The sequence below is a fragment of the Desmodus rotundus genome, chromosome 8, assembly GCF_022682495.2.
Source record: "Desmodus rotundus isolate HL8 chromosome 8, HLdesRot8A.1, whole genome shotgun sequence".
In the NCBI taxonomy this organism is placed as follows: domain Eukaryota; kingdom Metazoa; phylum Chordata; class Mammalia; order Chiroptera; family Phyllostomidae; genus Desmodus; species Desmodus rotundus.
In genome coordinates this window covers 25,327,984-25,344,784 of record NC_071394.1, presented here as the reverse complement: position 1 = coordinate 25,344,784, position 16,801 = coordinate 25,327,984, and the positions used below count along the sequence as shown (strand labels likewise).

The 16,801-nt window shown below is 39.1% G+C and overlaps 1 protein-coding gene across 5 annotated transcripts in view; it reads left to right on the top strand.

The window, feature by feature from the left end:
* UBR5 (ubiquitin protein ligase E3 component n-recognin 5) overlaps positions 1 to 10,088 on the top strand; it is a 118,268-nt gene extending 108,180 nt beyond the window's left edge. For all 5 annotated transcript variants that reach the window (XM_045181538.3, XM_024572144.4, XM_024572143.4 and 2 more), the window contains 7 exons: positions 1,247 to 1,422; positions 1,652 to 1,736; positions 3,059 to 3,214; positions 3,559 to 3,672; positions 5,139 to 5,283; positions 6,604 to 6,689; positions 9,460 to 10,088. In XM_045181538.3, coding sequence (XP_045037473.2) covers positions 1,247 to 1,422; positions 1,652 to 1,736; positions 3,059 to 3,214; positions 3,559 to 3,672; positions 5,139 to 5,283; positions 6,604 to 6,689; positions 9,460 to 9,672 — 975 coding nt within the window. In that variant the 3' untranslated portion in view covers positions 9,673 to 10,088. The remainder of the gene's footprint in view (positions 1 to 1,246; positions 1,423 to 1,651; positions 1,737 to 3,058; positions 3,215 to 3,558; positions 3,673 to 5,138; positions 5,284 to 6,603; positions 6,690 to 9,459) is intronic.
* Positions 10,089 to 16,801: the final 6,713 nt, after the last annotated feature.

Sequence of the window (16,801 nt, the reverse complement as noted above, 5' to 3'; positions counted from 1 at the left end):
TTAGCTGGAAGGTAGAGCAAAGGCTTTGAGAGCTAACTTATAGTATAAACCACTGTCTGAGTCCAAGACGACCTGAAGAGGTGAATATGCAGAACAGACCCAAACAGTACAATAATAAAAGGCTTTGGGAACTTAATTGGTGTTAGAACCACTGCACGCAGAAGATGACACTTCCAGTCTGAAGCTAACCTGGTCGATTGCCTACTGAAGCCAAAACATTGACATTCCCTAACAAGACCCCAACTTTCACAACTTAATATTCAAAGTCCAGGATACACTCCCAAATTACTCAACATACAAAGAACCAGGAAACACTGACCAGTTTTCCCAGGGAAAGAACCAGTAGAAGCTAACTTCAAGATGACCCAGTTGTTAGCATTATCAAAGACTTTAAAACACCAAGGAATAACAAGATGGAGGTTCTAAGCAGAGAAATAGAAACTTTATAAATAGAGAATGAAAAGAAAATTTCAGAATTAAAAGTACAATATCTGAAAAAAAAAATGCACTGGATAGGTCAGCAACAGAATGAAGATGACAGCAAAGTGTCAGTCAGTTTGAAGAGAGTTAGACATTATCCATTCTGAAGAACAGAGATTTCAAACAGAACTTTTTGAGGGGCTATGAATGATTAACTATTCATGTCATTAGAGTACCCAGAAGAGAGTTTCCGATAGAAAAAATATTTGAAGAAATTACAGCTGAAACTTCCGAAATTTGATGTGAGACAGATTTGTCGATTGAAGGTTAATGAACTGTAAAGAGGATAAACTGAAAGAGAACCATGTCCAGACGCATTATAGTCAAACTTCTTTTGTAAAACCAAGGAGTCAGCAGTGCCTTACATGGAGATCATAGTGATTTGAAACACTGGATTTATCACCAAAAACTGTGATGCAGCAGACAAAGGAACATCATCCTAAAAATGCTTTAAGAATTATCAATCCAGAATTCTACACCCAGTGAAAATATGTTTAAGGAATTCAGGTGAAAGGAGCTACCAGAGTTTTATTACGTGATTTAATTTACATGAACAGAGAACGTAAAGACCTGACGTGGCACAAGCTTTGTATATCCCAGTCCTTAAAGGATGAATTACAAAGTTTACCTTTAAACTGTAGTGTTACACATATACATTTAAGTATGAATGTTGGTGTGCTTACCAGACTTCACTTTGAATGACTTTAGTTTGTATGTTTTGTGTTTACAATTAATCGTGGGACTCAGTTTCTGATACTGTCACTAGGAGAACCGAAAGCGCCACGGCTCCAGTCGGAGCGTGGTAGACATGGATCTGGATGAGACAGATGACGGTGATGACAATGCCCCTTTGTTCCACCAACCTGGAAAAAGAGGCTTTTATACTCCACGGCCTGGCAAAAACACAGAAGCAAGGTTGAATTGTTTCCGAAACATTGGCAGGTAAAATACCCCTAATCTTATATTTCAAGTTTTTAAAAATTTCAGTTAGTCAGACTTTGTAAAAATCATTAGTTTTAAAAATATGTATGTATTCAAATTCATACTGATTAGAAATAAGGCTATAGAAAGTTTCTCAAAATACTGTATGTATATTGTGTATGTGTGTGTGAGGTTATGCATGTTCTAGAATCATTTCTGAATTTAAATATTTTCCTATTTTTATTTTTAGGATTCTTGGATTATGTCTGTTACAGAATGAACTATGCCCTATCACATTGAACAGACATGTGATTAAAGTGTTGCTAGGTAGAAAAGTAAGTGATTTAAGGAACCAAACTGCTCTTACAATTTCAAAAATTGTCTTTTGTAAAATAATTATATACTAGCATACTGTTTATGGCATTTTAATATTAAATTTTAAAGTATAGCCATTGTAAATCATTTTGAAGCATTTTCTTTAATCAGACCCACTATTGTTTTCTATTAATACAGCAGTGTCGTATTATGATATATATATTATTCTTTAAAAAACACAAACTCTGACCTTATTGCATTCTTAGCTTAAGAGATCAGACGAGATGGGGCACATTCAGGGTGGTATGGCTATAGACGGACCCTATCGAATTTTTTAAATTTAATTTTTTAAAGATTTTATTTATTTTTAGAGGTGGGGGAGGGAAAGAGAAGGAGACAGAAACATCAATGTGTGGTTGCCTCTCAGCCACCCCCCACCGGGGGCCTAACCCACAACACAGGCATGTGCTCCAACTGGGAATCGAACTGGTGACCCTTTGGCTCACAGGCCTGTGCTCAATCCACTGAGCTATACCAGCCAAGCGATTTTTTTTTTTTTAAGATTTTATAGCTTTACACAGAGAGGAAGGGAGGGAGAAAGAGGGAGAGAGACATCAATGTGTGGTTGCTTCTCATGTGCCCCCAGCTGGGAATCTGGCCCACAACCCAGGTATGTGCCCTGACTGGGAAATGAACCAGCAACCCCTTGGTTTGCAGGCTGGTGCTCAATCCACTGAGCCACACCAGCTAGGGCTTTATTGAATTCTTAAAATTGTCTAGCTATAAAATGTTCTTGTGCAAAGAAGAACTGGAATTAAAGTTTAGCAACATACAAGCGTTACTATGTTTTGCCTCTAACAAGGTTACAAGGTTTATGGAAAAGATCATGGACTTAAAATCGATTTCAAGTTCAACCCAATGATATGATCTTTAGCAAGTTACTAAATTCCTTTGAGCATCAGATTTACCATGAATTAGTAATCTGTATTTTATAATTGTTGTCAAGATTAATAGGACGCATATTTACTTTAGGACTAGTTGCTCAGCATAATCGTTGTTTAATAATTAGTGCTAGAATTTGCAAATGTAGTATTTTGGAACTTAAAAAAATTACACTCTGGCTTTGAATTTTTTCAAAATATTCTAATACTTTTCATACTTTAAAAATTGTGCTATCAAAACCAAAGATTTATTAAATGTTTCCTCTTTAAATCAGTTGTATGTAGTGGAAGATTATTTTTCATCAGTATATCTTCAAATTATTCTTTATTATAATTTTCAATTTACTAATGAATCCAGTAAAGATACTTCTTTCATAATTTTCATATGATTACTTTCTTAGGTCAATTGGCATGATTTTGCTTTTTTTGACCCTGTGATGTATGAGAGTTTGCGGCAACTTATCCTTGCTTCTCAGAGTTCAGATGCTGATGCTGTTTTCTCAGCAATGGATCTGGCATTTGCCATTGACCTGTGTAAAGAAGAGGGTGGAGGACAGGTAAAGCAATTAAGTAGTTTTCTGATTCTGGCAAGAGAATTTGGTTAGTCTGTTGTGCTTCTCTTATGTAGAAACAATTTAGATAGGAGCCAAGAAAGAAAGAGACATAAACAAATACAGAGAAAAAAACCACAGGAGATGAACAGAAACTGAGAGTGGGGGCTGGGGAGAGAAAACAGACAGATTGAGAATCAGAAGAGTTTTTTGTACTTACGTAGGCCAAAAGGTTTGTATCTCTTAGATACTTGCCAGATACAGAATTGTCTTTAGGTTTAAAAATTTAGGAAATTGTTTTATGAACTGTTAAGCAAGCTTTTTGAATGGCACTGCTAAATTTTTCACAGGTTGAACTTATTCCTAATGGTGTAAATATACCAGTGACTCCCCAGAACGTGTACGAATATGTGCGGAAATACGCAGAGCACAGAATGTTGGTAGTTGCAGAACAGCCATTACACGTAAGTGTTTTCTAAAAAGTGTTACGTGATCTGAAGAGGCTGTATGTGTCGTCTTCCACGATAAGCTAGTTCATAGTACATTCAGCTTGCTTATAAAAGGTCAAAATTTTTAAATCAAAGTGAATTTATTTATAATGTAAATTACACCTAAATCTAGGCCCGTTACTCACTTTCTTTAGGTGAAACTACTTGGAAAAAACATGTGATCATCAGAAACTTAATTTGGTGGGCAAAAGTTTGGAAAGCCGGTGGGACTGAAATGACTGTTTTGGATCTGCGACCACTCATACTTTCGTTGACTTACTAGATGGACTCCTAAGACTCAGAGGCAGCTGTGCTCATAGTTACGGCTTATTATAGCAAAAGGACTCTCAGCAACGGGTGCAGGCTTCCCTAGTTCTCTCGCTGGGCATGGGCTGTCACAAAGAACACACTTCTTCCTTCAGCAGTGATTTAGAGCAACACATGCAGTGCTTGTGTTTCGGGAAGCCTGCTTAAGAGTCAATCTAGTGTTTTTAAATGGAGGCCAGTCCCATATTCCTCCTGCCTTCACAACCAGCCACGATTACTGAAAATCAGACTCCTGGAGGGAAGCACGTGTTCGTCGTAAATCACTCTGTATGCGCAGATAGTCTAGGCAAGTTGTACAGCAGGGTTCGTTGTAGAGACATTCCGAACAGCCACATTAGATAGTAATGTAGGCAGTATTCCCCAAACCAAGTTCCCGGCTACTAGCCAAGGGCCAATCAAGCCCTTCTAAAGAACAGCATAAAGCTTGCTACATTAATTCTTTCCCCTTCTAGGGTGAAATATGTGTTTATGTAGATTAGGGCTGGTAGTGTCAAATGTTTCTGATCCTTGCACTGGGATAATTGTGCAGGCTCTGGAGTCAGGGTTGCAGTCACGGCTGCAGCGCCCTCTCACTAAGGTGTGACATCAGCAAACTACTTACGTTCTTTGTGCCTTGCTTCCCTCCTCTGAAAAAGGAGGACAGGGTTAAATGACTTAATACGTGTAAGGTGCTTAGGTCAGTTCTTGGCACATGGTAATTTCTCAGTAAGCATCTAGATTTTCGGCTTGTGTCCCGGAAGTTTGTCTTGTCATTGTAATACCTATCCTAGGATGTTGGCAGGATAGCACATTTGACAGATGAAGCTATTGTTTATTTAATGACTACCCTCTTTGTTACTAACACAATTTAACATTTTATTTCAGTTAATGACTGCTATGTAACACTACTTCACCTTTGAAATGAAGCCTGTTGATTACCCCTCCTTTTGCCTCTCTTTTGAATCTACTAATAAGAAGTTAAAAATGCAGAACTTATGTTTTTCTCTCTGGTTTAAAATGAGAACTAGTATTTTTAGAGAGGAGCTGCTAAAATTAGATACTGGGCTTTAACAACAGTAAAGTTGACATGGTAAAGTACCAATAATAATAAAAGGGTACTTTCTGAAATTCTCTAGGCAATGAGGAAAGGTCTACTGGATGTGCTTCCAAAAAACTCATTAGAAGATTTAACAGCAGAAGATTTTAGGCTTTTGGTAAATGGCTGTGGTGAAGTTAATGTGCAAATGCTGATCAGTTTTACCTCTTTCAATGATGAATCAGGTATGAGATTTTTGTAATGTTTATTTAAGGATAAGCCACATAGTTTGGTCAGTCAGCATTTTTTGAGTTTCTACTTTTTAGATATGTTTTTATAAGGCTTTGGAAATGCTGTATTACTCAGATGCTTAAAAGTTTTATTGTTTTTTTTAACATATGATTGAATGATGATGGCTTAGCATTAGGCTTTTATTGCTTAATTTTCCTAGATTTTAAAGAATATATGGTTGGTAAAATGTAACACTTCTTTGTAGTGAGCAACTGTGTGGAAAGGATTTATATACTAATAAGAAAAAACAACTCATGTGACAATTCCATTGAACTTTCCTGATTCATGTCTCTGAAACTATCTAAAGAACTTGACTGCATGGTATTTGCTTTGTGTAACTGGACCCGAAGTGCACTTACAAAGACATAGCAGCACACAGACACGCAGAGAATCTAAAAAGAGTAAAGGGAAGTCGTGATAGCCTCCCTAGAACAACGTTTACCTTCAGCGCTTGAGTTGCTGCGACTCTTTCTTTCCAAAGTCCTGTAGTCTCGGAATAGACTTTATAGCTGTGACTATGCAGGAGAACACTGGAAGCTCCAAGAGATTCACTATGAGAGGATTATACCTATAGCCCAAGGTTATTGCAAACACTGAAGGCGCCAATTTTTTCCCCTTTATTTTTCATATTTTGCAAACAACTTCAGCCAAATTATATAGTAAGTTAAGTTTGGATACATTTTCTTGTTTTTTCTTCATGCTTGGTAGTATATATGTCATTGTATAATAGTTTTTGTGCTACTTTTTCATACAGTTTTCAATACTTTTGAGGTAAGAATTTGTCTCATTTACAAGTCAACAAGCTAGGAGGGAAGAATATAACTAAAGATGCTCCTAGTGTGATCCTCAGGTCAGCAGCAGCATCTGAAGTTCTCTAGAAATGCAAAATTTCTGGTTCTTTTCCCCACTCTTCCTCCTAGACCTTGTGAATGAGAATCTGCATTTTAAAAAGATCCCCAAGTGGTTTGTAAACTCATTAAAATTTGATACTCACTGGCTTAACATCATGAGAAGAATCCTGACTTTCAGATGGGATTACAGCCATGTGATTATCAGTTTTGAGACTGAAGGTTCATTTTTCTTGTCTTGGTCATCTTGAGTCAGGATTGACTAATAAACTCTAGAGGTTTTTTACATTATGCAGACGGTCCTAATTTCCTGTATTAAAAATTAGACCTAAATAACATTTTAATTGTATATATGTTTTTTATAATAAGTACTCTAAAAATATAGCTACTGATACAGTATATTGAATTCATGTTCTTCAATCTTAGGAGAAAATGCCGAGAAGCTCTTACAGTTCAAGCGTTGGTTCTGGTCAATAGTAGAGAAGATGAGCATGACAGAGCGGCAAGATCTTGTAAGTTAAGTTCATAAAGTTATAGAAGAAAATACAAAATTTTAAAATAATTGTGTATGACAGCCTTTTGTTTCACGTTTGTAATGGTTGGCTATTTAAATTTTGGTTAAAGAAACTGTAGAAAGTCAGAAATAACAGGCAGTTTTGCTTTTCTACTCCACAGCAGAACAGCTGAAGTATTCATAAAGCTGTAAGCAGAGTGAAATAAATACATCCCAGGTGTTAATATGCATTGTCATTCCCAGCAGATAATACGAGCTTATTGTTGAGACATGTTTTTTTTTTTTTCCCTATTGTGCCTCTGTATGTTGGCTGCTCCTTCTATATTATATATCCTTCATTCTTTTGACTAGTAGCAAGCGTTGCAAAATTTCTGAATAGTATAGTATCTTGATTGCTATCTGTACACTCGCAATAGAGTAGCTTAATTGTGATATGTGGCTATTAAACCTATGACTTTAATCTTATTATTACTTACTAACTTAGAAGCTGAAATTAGTTGTTAACTTGCATCACAGTGAAAAGTCTGTCATAAAGTCAGTGGAATCCACGTCCAACCTGGAATACATCCATAACCAAGTAACTTGTCCATTCATCTTGAAATGGAAGTCTCCACTAGACATTCTTGTAAAAATCTGAGGAACGTTTTCCTTACTGAATTAGCCTCAGTTCTCAGTAGTCTAAACTAGATTATTGATGCGATGTATAAAAATGATCCCATTTCTAGATACATCCCCCAGTTTTATCTGAGAGGGGGGAATGGGTACTTGTGCAGGAAAGCAGAAACTTGCAGTTTCCCATTTACCTTCAATTCAGGCAATAACTTATTTTGGGGAGGGGAGCGGGTCCTGCTTTTAGTACTCCTTAATCTTTACCTGTGTGTACCCCCCCTCTCCAAGCCTTCCAGTATTTCTTCACTAGTATTTCAGTTTGTTCAGCAGTCCTGGTGATTGCCATTTATATTGTTCCTTAGGTAAATTCTGTAAAATTGGTTCCGTATAACCTGGCTTTCCCAATGTTGTGGACCCTAAAGTCCCTACCCGTGCCGACACCGGATCTGTCCTTGTTGCTTTCAGGAGCACCTCAGTAGCTTAGGGTTCTACCACTCGCGGTCAGTCTTTGAATTTGGGAACCTTCTTTCCCGGTAACAGGCAACATACTCTGTAAGATCTACCAGAAACAGAAATAGAAATGATTGGCTGTCTGGTATGAATTTAAGGTATATATTTTCATCTATTCCCTAGTTTTAATTTTCTGCTGCTTCTAAATCAGTACATCCTCTGTCCAATTAGTCAAGTTAAATCTCACTGCAGTTTCTGCTTTCCTGGAAGAGAAATATGCTAACTCTTCAGTCTTGAGACAGAGAGAAAGACAGAATATCTCTCTATAAAAGCCTCAATATTTCCTATCAATAGCTTTAATTTGTGAGCTTCACTTTTTAAATTCCTGTATGAAATCTCTTCCGGGGGCTCACGCAGCATATCAAGGTGTCTTTCCCTCTCCTCTTCCCTTTCCTTCACATACTGCTGGCTTTGTCCTGATGTGTTTGAGGGGAAGCGCTGAGGGATAGAAGAATATAACAGAGTTTCCCCAACCGTTCACCCTTGAATTACTAGTCCCGCAAGTTACAGGGTTTCTAGAGTTACTGGTATTTCTCATAAAGCTGTGCTTCAGGAAATAGCAGATTAGTTCATTTAGGTTTCCTAGTCACTCTGGGATATTGAACATACAGGGTCCAGCAGAAGTAAGGCCTGCTTGAGTGAGGTTGGTAGGGTAATAATATGGGTGTAATAATTTAGTTTTAATTTGAACATTTTCACTTAAAATGTCATGTGGTGTGCTTGAGTGTGATATTGTTACATTACAGAATTAAATGCTTACGATTTTGTAATAAAAGAGGGCGTTATTTGTGCTGGACCCTGTATTTGTCTGTTTAGTTGTGCACTATAAATGCAATAGATTTAAAAAGCTTTACCTTCAGAGATAGGCACTGTTTTTAATTATCACTAAAGAATGTTATACATGTATAGATCTTTGGGTCAATGTGGAATGGTATGTATGAATAAAAATAAACTATAAACTTTACAGGGAAGCATATCCTTGGTTATCATATGTAAGAAAAAGTAAAGTAGAAGTTAACATTTATCTTACATCACACATAGTAGGTGCATAGTAGAACTCAATGTCAATATGGCTTATTACATGGATTTTGATGTACAGATTACTATTATAAAGTTATTCTGTATCACAGTGTAGCACTGAAAACACTGGGTTGTTTTGCTAGTAGGTAAAATGCAAAATAAATTTTTTTTGATAACTTGTATGAATTTTTTAACCTTTTTTGATAACCTGTACGAATTTTTTGGAAGACTGTATTTTTTCCATTAAGAGATACTCCACGCAATTTAGCCATTGGAAAGGACCTTAGAGAACATTTGGTCCGACAGCCTCATTGTGCAGATGAGAAGCTGACTGCCTGAAACATAGCTGCTTTTCCACATTCCTGGCACTTCTTTTTCTTCTATTCCCAAACCGGCTGACTGCCTGAAACATAGCTACTTTTCCACATTCCTGGCACTTCTTTTTCTTCTATTCCCAAACCGTTCCTTTATAGTACGGAGAAATAAATGTAAAACCCAGTTCAAAATATTTTAATACTCTTTTGTAGATTTTAACACAAGAAAGGGGCTCTGTGTGTATATTGCCGGAATTAAGGGTTGAATGTTAATCTGTTAAAAGCCAAAATTATAATTATTATATTCCTGTTCAGGTTTACTTTTGGACATCCAGCCCATCCTTACCAGCCAGTGAGGAAGGATTTCAGCCGATGCCGTCAATCACAATTAGGCCACCAGATGACCAGCACCTTCCTACTGCAAATACGTGCATTTCTCGACTTTACGTCCCACTCTATTCCTCTAAACAGATTCTCAAACAGAAATTGCTACTCGCCATTAAGACCAAGAATTTTGGTTTTGTGTAGAGTATGAAAAGTGTGTACTGCTGTGTAATATTACTAGCTAATTTTGTAGATTTTTTTCCATTTGTCTATAAAAGTTTATGGAAGTCAATGCTGTCACACCCCCCGGAGGTACCTTACAGAGATTAAGTGCAAACATTCCTTGCTGAGTTTGTAGCATAAAGGCCTGAGGAGCACTAGCAGCGTTTGACCATAATGGTTTGCTAGTCAACAACTTCTGGGTCGCACCCCAGCCAAAGATGACAGCAGAACAACATAATTTACACTGTGATTTATCTTTTTGCTGAGGGGGAAAAATGTAAAATGTTCTGAAAATTCACTGCTGCCTTTGTGAAAAGTGTTTCAGCAAAGGTTCTTGTATAGAGGGAATAGGGAATTTCAAAATAAAAAATTAAGTATGTTCTGTGTTTTCATTTTAACTTTTTTATGGTGTTTAATTAATTTGTGGTTGGCTGCAATTGTGTATCATGTATATGGAACTTGTAAAAAGTTCTGGACATTCAGATCTTAGAGATAAAATCACTTTTACCTATAAAAACCACTTAATTGCGGTTTAATTTTGGCTGCGTTGAGCTCTAGGATATTAAATGATATCACTAATATTTTGCATGTAATTGTTCATTTGAGTGAGGGCACTTTTTTGTACATATGATGGGGCCAATGCACAATACTTGATCACAATCAACTTTTTTTTCCTTTGTATCCCTATTTCAATGAGAGGTCAGTCAGGAGGTTACTGCACTTCAGTTCTAACTAGACATTTGTACTAAGGTATTTCAGTTATGTAAACTCAGCCTGGGCACTTTCTGATAACTGTAAAATGTTTTATAAGATCATGATTATTGAAGATACATTTTGGAAAATTTTAAATGTTCGTGAGCAGCTTAACTACTTTTGTATCTAGCCTTTTTTAAGTATCTTGTTACATTTTTTTAAATAAAGAAATTACAGAAGAAATGTCAAGTAATATTGAAGAAACAATAGTTTTTATTTATGTAGTTGTACATTTTTAAACTAAGGGCAATACATGGACACTGTTATGTGCATAAAATTTTTTGATTTAAAGAACTGAAAGTTTATATACACATGGACTAAAAAAAGAAAACAAGAAAATCAGTCCACATTTTACAGTTAGCAGAGAATCCTGAATGGCACTGGCCAGGCCACCTTTTCTTTTTACAAATGGGGGAAGTGACCTTGGGACCCTTACTTGGCATAGGAAGTTAACTCACTTATAATAGCTACTTAATAACTGAGAGGTTCTTTTTTGATGACCCATTAATTATGTAGCCTAGGACCAATATCTCTAAATTCCTGTGGTTTTAGTAGCGTAAGTCGATGGCATAATAAGGAACACTTTCCTTCATGAAGTCTTAATAAAGTGACTTAAACTATTCACTTTATATGTTGAAAATGAGGAGAGAAATTCTTTGGAATCTCTCCTACCTTTCAGTTCCTTCATAGGAATCCTGGCCTTCGGGATGTTTCTCAAGTTCAAAGGCACTACACTTTTATTGTATAACTTCCTTCAGGAGACTGAACCACATGATATTCTCAGCCCTGCTGACACAGTAAATATTAAAAACTAAAATGATAGTGGAACTCATTGTATTAACTTAAAACACAACATGCTGTGTTAGATTTGTGTAAGTTAACCAAAGGTAATTTTTCAAAGTAAGACATTGGTTTTTATGTCTAAATGCTATTTCTGAGTAAATGAAATAGTAATTAGATTATCTAAGAGCTGATCATTGATGTGTCTGAAATAGATAAAATTTATATATTACCTTCTGTATGCACATTATGGGGTTGATAAAATATGAAATGAGAACAAACTAGATATGAATAGGACATTTGAAACCCTAATTGTGAACTTATTTTTAATAATTACTGAGAGAATGAAAATATTTAAAATAATGCAAAATGTCTCAAGTCTTCCTAAATCAAGATTTTTGGTTAAAATGCTTTTAGGAATATTAAAAGCAGAATGAATTTTTTTTTTTAAGTAAAGCATAAAATGGTTCTAAATGTAAAATAAAGTCATGTAAAATAAAGTTCTCTTTTGGTCTTGTTCAGTGATTAAATCTAATAGACTTAAAAGCAAATTTAGGAAGAGAAGACCAAGAATGAACTTTACTGAGGGTTTCCAAAGTTTTGCTACTTTTACTCTTTTCTTACATCATCTAAGTATCAAAGACTCCATAATGACTTGCTGGGGCAGGCTTGAGAGGGCTTTTAAAGATGTGATTTCACTACTTAGTGTTCGCTCTAAACATTTCTCTCCTAAAGATACTATTTTTGTGAGTTTAAAGGTAGCAATTTCTAGGTCTAAACACCAACTGAGATATCTTCCCTTGCGGCAGTTCTCACGTGACTGTAATAGGATTCTTACGGGACTTGATACACATCTCAGTCCCGTTCACGTTCAGTAAATCTTAAATGGAGGACAGAAGTCTGTCTTCTTCCAGGATTCCAGGTGATTCTGAAACAGTACCCAAAGAGCATTACTTTTTATTTACAGATACAAATTCCCCTCTAGGGAAGGTCCCAGGAGCCGAATCTTTCCTACTTATAACCTGTGGAAAAGGACTTGTGTTAAACACCTTGTCCTGAATTAGGTTCTTCCTCCTGATAAACGGCTGGTTAGAAGTGCCTTCAGTAAACTGCCTGAACAGTGATAGGGAATGTTTTCCTTTTTGGAAATATTTTCAATATTTACATTAACCTAAGTAGGTAGGCATGAACATACAGATAATTCTTCTCTATACCTTATTTGATTAATGTAAGAATTAAAGTGTGACTTTATTCATGTTGATAGGTTAAATACAAGGAAAGTATCTTACCTCTTAAAATTAAAAAACATTAATGGACTATTATAACTAACATGAAGTTTCTCTTAATTACTAATTGTGTTAGTACTTACGTGCCAGGCACTATGTCAAGTGCTTTACATTTATTATATTTCATTTTCTACGAGATAAAGCCTATTACCGACCTCTCAAACAGGAAACGACACAGGTTAAACAATGGGCTCAAGGTTACACAGCTAGTAAGTGTGAAGTGAGGCACTTTTCCAGGCATTCTGGAACTTGCATTCTGGAACTTGCATTCCGAAGTATCGGGCTACACGATTTTGTGGAAGGTATGCTTATAAGCGAGTGAGGTGGTCGCTGAGGGTTCTAATCACCCAATTCTGTTATCTGGGGTGGGGGTGAGTGTTCCTCCACACCACCAAGCAATGCTGTGACACCAGCTGAGTGTTCTATAATTCACCTCAATTCTGATACTACCTGAAGACAGTATCAGCTTCCACAGGTAAAGGGCTCAGCCCGTAAGACCACACTCCAGATGCCAGTTGCAAGCACAGCTTGTTACCTGTACATCTGACAGGCTATATACATCAATGTTTTGCAACAGTGGTTCCCATGACTCCTTTGGGTTGGTTAATTTGCTAGAGCGGTTCACAGACCTCAAAGAAACATTTTACTTAAACAGTTTATTATGAAGATATAACTTAGGAAGAGCCAGATGAGCGACAATCATAGGGAAAGGAGGAGGAGCTTCCATGTTCTCCAAGCATGCCACTCTCCCCAAATCTCAACTGTTCACCAACCTGGAAGCTCTCGGAACCCTGACCTCTGGGTTTTTTACAGAGCTTGATTGCGTAGGCATGATTGAAGCTGTTGGCCATTGGTGGCTGGTGCAACCTCCAGCCCCTCTCCCCTCCCTGGCTGTGGGGTGGGTTAGCCCTAAAGTTCTAGCCCTATTGTTACCTGGCAACCTTGGCAACCAGCCCCTATCCTTGGGTGCAGTCCAAAAGTCACCTCATTAACAACAAAAGACACCTTTATCATTTTTATCACTTATGAAATTACAAAGGTTTTAAAAGCTCTGTGCCATAAACGGAAAAGGCCAAATACATATTTATTATAAATCACAGTATCACAGTCTATCCCTGGTCTTTGAACACAACTATCTACAGCAAAACAATCATAAAGGGCAAAAAATAATGGCAAATTACTAGAATCCCATCCGGTCTACAACTATGCAGTCCATCATTGAAAATGTGCCCCAGGGTGAGGCCACTCAGGTCTGCAGGCTTCCATTTGATTGTGTCAGGTTCCAAAAGCAGGAGAGGAATCAGCGGTGCATGGCTGCATCCCGCATGTGGTATAACTGAGCAAAGGAACTACCATTTTTTAAAAGATTATTTTTAAGAGAGAGGGAGAGAAACATCAATGTGAGAGAAAAACATTGATTAGTTGCCTTCCCCACTGGGGACTGAATCTGCAACCCAGGCATGTGCCCTGACTGGAAATTGAACTGGCAACTTTTCACTTTTCAGGATGATGAACCACACTAGCCAGAGCCTTTTTTTTTTTTTTTTTTTAATCCTCACCTGCTTATTGTGAGGATATGTTTATTGACTTCAGGCGAGGAGAGACATTGATGAGAGAGAAACATCAATTGGTTGCCTCCCTTATGCACCCTGACTACAGATCGAACCTGTAGCCTACACATGTGCCCTGACTGGGAATCGAACCTGCAGCCTTTTGGTGTATGGGATAATGCTCCAACCAACTGAGCCACCTGGCTGGGGTGGAACTAACTATCATCTCTTGCTCTGAGCCTCTTTCAATATGGTACGTAATACAGGATTTCCCTAATTACATAACCATTTATTCATTCATTCACCCATAACTATTATATTCCCTTCTCTCCATTTACACCCAAACTTTTCCACCTTTGGAAAGGACCTGAGGTTCTGCCACTGTGCTTGTCTACATTGCAGACAGCAAGTCTAGCAAGTCCTTCCCACTTCTGTTCAGATAAGGTTACAAAGGTGTAGAACTAGTGGGCTATTTTTGCCACCAGGCAATATAGCTGAATTCGCTGGTAGCCCCTGTTTGGCAGATGGGGTGAAGGGACATCCCGCTCCATTAGATGCTTGGGAGCACCAAGTTTAAAAGCAGAGTTTCTTGCTTAGGAGTCATTCCTGCTTCTAGCCCTTGTAGTTGCCGCAGCCCTGGTCCTATGACCACTGCATCAAGTAGAAGGGAAAAAAAGTTGAAGTGATGTAAGGAAAAAAGAATATCAGCATCTTCCTCATTTCCTCTCCTCCAGGTCGGACAGAAAAACCTACCCAGGAAGGAGACTCCTTTAGCCCCACTCATGCTCACGTTGAGCGTGGGCACATTAACCACCACCGGCTTAATCACTCATTCCAATTCCCTCCCAACCTAGCCAAGGAGGGGAGACCTCCCTGCCCACTGTTGGACGTTATGGGCTATAAAGTTTGTTTGCTCCCCGGTCTGAAGAAATAACAATAAACTGTGAAGTTCAAGCAACTCAGTTTGATCTGGGCCTTTCTGCTCCATGACCTCTACGACGGCCTGATTAGCAGTGTACTTGGAAGCTACCAGAGTCACTTCCCACCCCAAGAAGTGCTTTACAAGTAATATATTATCAAATCCACACAACAATCTTATTGGGAAGGAATTGTTATTATTCTTATCCTGCAAGTGAGGAAACAGTCTCGAGATGCTAGGTAACTTGTCCACGGTAGCACAGCTAATACACGGGGGAGCTCGAACTCATGCCCATGGTATGGTCCTAAAATTCGTACTTTTTCACTAAGCTCATTCATGTTCATATCTTCAATGTGTGTTATCTGACACATATTGTTTGATGACTTTAAATGACAGAATTTTTGCTCCTAGTTTATTTGCCATAATAAACCATGATAAACGATCTAACTTCTTTAAAACTCAGTTTTCTCCTATAATTCATTTTACTATTTAAAGGTTATATATGTAAAAATGTTACTCCACACTTGACCCCTGGGAGTTGCCTCGGAGAGGATAACTCTCACCCGCGACTCTAGGGCAGGTTTGAGAAAGCGCTTTCAGTTATTTTCAAAGCTGAATTTTCTATCCTGTTTACCCCGCTTCACACAGCGATCCACAAAACAGGTGCGTGAAGTTCAAGCCTTAATAGTTCAGCTTCAAGCCACCTAAACAAATCTCCTTCGCCTCATTTTAGATCAAACTATTTTTTTCTGTCTGTTGTACTTTTCTTTAGATAGTTCCCCTGAGAGACGGGTCTGGGTAATTCAACCAAATTACTGTGACCGTCAGTAGCCCCTGCCTGCCGCTGTGACAGGGGAGCAGTTCCTCTCTCCGCGGCTTTAATTTCTGGCCTTGCGAAGAGCACTTGGCAGGGAGACTGTGCGGTCGACTGCTTTCCAGGGGGGTGTCTTGTGTGTCCTAAGTCTGAGTTTCTTCATCTGCAACACGAGGGACACTGCTACCGCTGCTTCGGAGATGTACTCGCAACTAAATGACTTAATTTATATAAGGTGCTTAGGGTGGCGCCTGACACTTTGTAAGAGCTCAGTCAACATTAGGAAAAGCTCAGTTTGTTGAAACAGTTTCAGAGCTTACAAAGGATTCCCTAAATGGAGTCATTTTCCCCTCTCGCTCTTCCGCCCCACCTACTCCGCGCACAAGCACGTGTCCCCGGACCCCTTCTCGCCAGACGCTTAAATACGAAACAAGGCAGCGTTCCCTCCTCCTTCATTTGCTGGAGGTGCCGCCTGTTTTTTCTCCCACCGAGAGGGTGGCTTTCCCCCCACCACTGCGCACACGGATGGCGCTTTCTCCTCATCGTCTCATCGGTGCGCGGTCCTACCGCCACCTGGCCGCCTCTCGGGACAGGCCGAGTTAGCGCGACAAACCGTGTTCCTGGGGCGCCGCCAGAGCCGCCGGGGAATCGCGACCTGGAGAGGTGACCTGGCGTGACGGGCACCTCCGGTCTCTACCAGGGCAGTGGAGCCTGAAGTTGCCAGGGAAGGCGGGGCCGGACGCCGCAGGCCGAGTGCCTCAGGCCGCAGGCGGGGACTCGAGGCCGGGTGGGCTCCGGGCAGGCGGGAGGCGGAGCGGGCGCAGAGGATGGGCGGGGCCAGCCGGGGAGGCGGGGCCCTGAGGTGGTGTAGCCGGGGCCGGCCGGCGCTGGGTGAGTCCTTACTCGGTGGGAAGGAGGCGGGGCCCGGGCAATGGAGTGGGGCGGGGCCAGCCGGAGTAGGCGTGTCCTTGAGGCTGGGGAGGCAAGACCAGGCCTACGCAGCGAGAGC